Raw genomic sequence first — 5,394 nt, forward strand, 5'->3', positions numbered from 1 at the left:
GGTTGGGGTTCTTTCAGTTTTTTTGGTTTTTTGAGACAGAATCTTGCTCTGTCACCTAGGCTAAAGTGCTGTGGCATCAGCACTTTACGGCTTCTTAAACTGCTGGGTTCAGGCGCTCCTCCTGCCTCAGCCTTCTGAGTAGCTGGAACTGCAGGAGCCTGCCTCCATCCCTGGCTAATTTTTCTATTTTTGGTAGAGATGGGGTCTTGCTCTTGCTCAAGCTGGTCTGGAACTCGTGAGCTCAAGGGATCCTCTTCCCTCAGCTTCTCAGAGGGCTAGGTTTATAAGCCCTACTCTGAGTCACCTTGTCTGGGCCCTGATAGTTTTGTTCTGTTTTTGTTCATATTAATATTCAAAGCTATTCTGATTTTATTCTTGGGGAGGGCCTCATCTTTGAAAATCAGTGATCTTTTTTTTTACCATCTTCCTATTTCAATGTTATCTTTTACTTTGATTAATGTTATTTGAAATTTTAGTCTAAATTTTTTATTTTCAACATTATTTTTAGTCACTATGCATCATTTGGGTCCTTATGTTCTTTCAAGTTATGAGTTTGAAGGTTATGAATTCTAGCATGCTTTTTAAAAGAGAAGTACAATCAGTAACTTCAATCTGCAAATGTTTGAGTTTGTGGCTTCTGAGATGGAGGCATATATGCTAAAAAGGAAATAGTTTTTCATAGATAAGACTTTTTTATGCCTAGCCCTGAAATGTATTCCCATAAATTTTTTGAAATTCAATTTTTAAAGTGTTTTTGTGGGCTAAGAAATACATTTAATCCATGGGGCAGAAAATATGTTCTGTAAGAGAAGTGAAAAGGTTACCACAATAGTAACCAAAAATAATTCAGTGTTTTCTAAAAAGCTAAAAGCCTTTTCATACCCACAACCTAGATTTGACATGCAGACTTTTGTACAACTTTTTTCTTGATGGGAAAATTTTTTCTATTTCTTTCTTAACTTTCTCAAAGAAAGTGCTTCTGAAATAAAAGAATAATTTTTGTTAGAAATCATCTTGAAATAATATTTATCCTAGAATGTAAGGGGCATGTACATTTTTATTTAATGGTCACTAATTTATCAGTAGTGGTTATATAACACCCATTTTTTTTGTTTGTTTTGGTTTGGGGTTTTTTGTTGAAACAGGGTCTCACCTTATTGGCCAGACTAGAGTGCTGTGGCATCACCATAGTTTGACCTCCTGGGTTCAAGTGATCCACTTGCCTCAGCCTCCTGAATAGCATGGACAACAGACATGTGCCACTGTGCCCAGCTAATCTTTTATGTTTTTATTTATTTATTTATTTTTATTTATTTTTGTTTTTGAGACAGAGTCTTACTATGTCACCCTTGGTAGAGTACCATGACATCACAGCTCACAGCAGCCTCAAACTCTTGGGCTTAAGCAATTCTCGTGCCTCAGCCTCCCAAATAGCTGGGACTATAAGCACCTGCCACAATGCCTGGCTATTTTGTTGTTGTCGTCGTCGTCGTTTAGCAGGTCTGGGCCAGATTTGAACCCACTAGCCCGGGTGTAAGTGGCTGGTGCCCTAGCCACTGAGCTATAGGCACTGAGCCATCTTTATATTTTTTGTTAAGACCAGATCTCACTATGTTGCTCAGGCTGGTCTCCCAACTCCTAGCCTCAAGCAAACCTCCCAACTCAGCCTCCCAAAGTTCGAGTATTAGAGGCATGAACCATGGTGCCACCAAGCATATTTCTTTATAAACTATGTAACAGTGAAGTAAATAAGTAACCCAATATCAATACCAATTTTAAAATTAGTATTATTATTAATACTAAAAATGTATTTGCTTTGTTGCATTTGTTTACGTTTTTTATAGGAAAATCACGAGTATTTTATCCAAACCACCTTAATCTACCAGTGTCCCTATTTTGTTTCTATTTGAATACTTAATACCTACCCCTAATGCCTGCATATGAGAGGTATTCAGCCAGTGTTCTTTGATGTCTTTTTAGTTGGCCAAATGTATTTTTAAAATCAAGAGTTGTCTATCATCAATAATAATTTAGAGTGCTCCCCACCCCCTGCCAAATGATCTGTTTTAGTGTATGAGAAAACTGCCTCTGTTATGTGTAAATTAGTAAGGTCATCATTTCCTGTTTTTCAGGGTCCTTATTCTTCATTTGAAACGATACAGCTTTAATGTGGCTCTCTCACTTAACAACAAGATTGGGCAGCAAGTCATCATTCCAAGATACTTGACCCTGTCATCTCATTGCACTGAAAATACAAAACCACCTTTTACTCTTGGTTGGAATGCACATATGGCAATGTAAGTCCTTAAGAGAGAATGTTGTTTACATTTCTTTTTGAAATAGAAAGACTTTAGTATCTAATCAAAAAACTGACTGAACTAGATAACATAATTCCCAGGTAAAATCACACCATGGAGGGGATTTAAATGTTGCTTTGTTTTGGAATTTTAGTGTTAAATTGTTATCTGATTGAAGTAATTGAAGAAAAGGCTTCCAAGTACATTTGTTGCCTTTCATAATGAGGTACTTTTTCAGAAACAGTGAGTGCTCTTACTCTTTTAAACCACTAGAAGACAATTTGATACAAATTGAATATAAATCAATATATTGATTATATTAGGATTATATTGGGAATATATTGATTATATTGGGAATATAAATCAAATTTCAGTGATGATAACAGTCACCTGAATACTAAAAATACTTATTTCTAAGTTTTTCTTTGGAGGTTTCAGTAGATCTCAGATAGGTGTGGGAATCTGGGGGGTTTTTGTTTTTAAATAGGCTTGTTCCCTTTTTTGCAGTTTTTGGCTGGGGCTGGGTTTGAAGCCACTACCTCCGGCACGTGGGGCCAGCACCCTACTCCTTTGAGCCTCAAGCGCCACCCTTTTTTTTTTTTTTTTTTTTTTTTTTTTGAGACAATCTTATTTTTTTGCCCTCGGTAGAGTGCTGTAGCTCACAGCAACCTCAAACTTAGGCTCAAGCAATCCTCTTGCTTCAGCTTCCCAAGCAACTGGGACTTAGAGGCACCCACCACAATGCCCAGCGATTTTTAGAGACAGGGTCTAGCTCTTGCTCAGGCTGGTCTTAGACTCCTGAACTTGAGCGATCTACCTGCCTTGGCCTCCCAGAGTGCTGGGATTACAAACATGAGCCACCTCGCCCAGCCTCAGGAATCTGTTTTTTAACAAATATCTCAGCTGACCCTTCAGAATATGAAGATTTGAATAAACAGTGTACTGAATGTTATGCTGGATCCCCAAAATAGATTCTACCATCATAAATATATTAGTAATGTGAAGAACCTAAATGATTCCTAGAAAATTTTCAAAAAGAGAAGTAGTAAATTTTTTTATAGATTTTACTTTATCACATACACTGGGAAAACCTTAGGACTTTTCGTTCTTTTTTCGGCATACTTGCATTACTTTGGAGTCCTATATTGAGTCATTTTTTAAAATATACTTGAACACTAGTTCAATAGAATTACAAAGTTATAAAACTTTAGAGGTAAAAGAGATTGTAGAGATTTTGTCCAAATCTTTTAATTTTCTAGAAGAGATCCAAGGAAATTATAAATGATTTTCTGGGTGGTACCTGTGGCTCAGTGAGTGGGATGTCAGCCCCAAATACTGAGGGTAGTGAGTTCAAACCCAGCCCAGCCAAACTGTAACAACAACAACAAAAAAAAAATTTTTTTTTAAATGATTTTCTAAAGTCATAGATGCAGTTAGTTAACTGAAAGAACTAGGTTTCTTAGGTAAAATGAATAATAGATATTTCAGAAAGTGAACGAATATTTACCAATATGATTTGATGCAATTTTGTAAAACGTATTTCCCTTTGGATTTATAATTGAAATAAACACTACATCATATAAGTTTACACTAAAAGTCCTCAAGGGTCTACTAGTAAAGGCACATGCAGAGAGTTCTAGTATTTCTGGTTTTTTTCTCTTACTGCTTTTCTTTGGAAAAACTGCCCTTTTCTTAGTGCATACTGCCCTCTGCTGATAGAACTATTATTCTTTCTAGCCATAGTTCTTACTATAAAGTACCATCAGTGTAGGATCTTTATGATCACAAGCCTAAAACCAGGTTATGTGACAGGACAATTTAATACCTTTAAGACCCTGAACAAATTCCTTGACTTGCCTGTAGGAAAGTTAATAGAGTGGTTGTAAACGTTAAATGAACTGATACATATGCAGAGTATCAGTTATAAAAAATTTTAACTTATTTTTTATAAAATAAAATCTACTTAGAATCTACTTAGTACAGTACCTGGTTTTTAATAAGTCCTCAACAAATTACTATTATTATTATTACCATTTATTGCCTAAAATAATGTTTTAAAATAGGTACTTTTCTCCAAGTTGTTCTTTCTGTGCATTATCCTTTTTTGTTTTAGAAGATGTTTTTTGTTTTTTTTTTTTTTTTTCAGGGCTGGGTTTGAACCTGCCACGTCTGGCATATGGGGCCAGCGCCCTACTTCTTTGAGCCACAGGTGCCTCCCTTTCTGTGCATTATCCTTGACTTTGCTTACAATGTTGTTTTTCGGTTTTTTGAGACAGAGGCTCATTCTGTTGCCCCAGGCTAGAGTGCCATGGGTACATAGCTCATAGTAACCTCAAACTTCTGGGGTCAAGCAATCCTCTTGCCCCAGCCTCCCTGAGAGCTGGATGATAGGCACCCACCACAATGCCCAGCTAGTTTTTCTAGTTTTTAAAAAAACTAGAGAAAAGTAGAGACAGGGTCTCATTCTTGCTCAGGCTGGTCTTGAACACCTGAGCTGAAGCATGCACCTGCCTTGGTTGGACTCCCAGATTGCTAGGATTATAGACATGAACCACTTTGCCCAGCCTGCTGGGGGGTTTTTGTTTGCTTGTTTCTTAAATTTATTTTTTAGGGGAGAGAGAATCTCACTCTGTCACCCTGGGTAGGGTGCTGTGACATCATAGCTCATGTTCTTGCTCAGGCTGGTCTCTTAACTCTTGAGCTTCAGTGATCCACCCTCTTTGGCCTCCCAGAATGCTAGGATTACTACAGGCTAGAGCCACTGATCCCAGCCTAATGCTATTAATTTAGATTGTAGATCAGGGAGAGCCTAGAGTCAGTATTTGTTTTTCTCATTTGGCCTCTATTTCTAGTAGTTTAAAAAGTGTTCTATTTCTTTGCTTTTCAAGAGGACTTATAAGGGATTGTAATACAGAATAGTTTATTTTATAAGTCAGGGGTCCTCAAACTTTTTAAACGGGGCCAGTTCACTGTCCCTCAGACTGTTGGAGGGCCAGACTGCAGGCCCTGGGACAAGTCAGCTGCTAAGTAGGACAGGCAGTGGCGGCAAAAACACCCAGTGGGCCAGATAAATGTCCTAGGTGGGCTGCATGTGGCC

The 5,394-nt window shown here is 37.6% G+C and overlaps 1 protein-coding gene across 2 annotated transcripts in view; it reads left to right on the top strand.

Moving 5' to 3' along the window:
* Positions 1-5,394, top strand: part of USP37 (ubiquitin specific peptidase 37) — a 111,087-nt gene that overhangs the window by 80,538 nt on the left and 25,155 nt on the right. For both annotated transcript variants that reach the window (XM_012802259.2, XM_023510329.1), the window contains one exon: positions 2,133-2,297. In XM_012802259.2, the coding sequence (XP_012657713.1) occupies positions 2,133-2,297 (165 nt within the window). The remainder of the gene's footprint in view (positions 1-2,132; positions 2,298-5,394) is intronic.

This window comes from Otolemur garnettii, unplaced genomic scaffold (genome assembly GCF_000181295.1).
Source record: "Otolemur garnettii isolate 467f Iridium unplaced genomic scaffold, OtoGar3 scaffold00013, whole genome shotgun sequence".
In the NCBI taxonomy this organism is placed as follows: domain Eukaryota; kingdom Metazoa; phylum Chordata; class Mammalia; order Primates; family Galagidae; genus Otolemur; species Otolemur garnettii.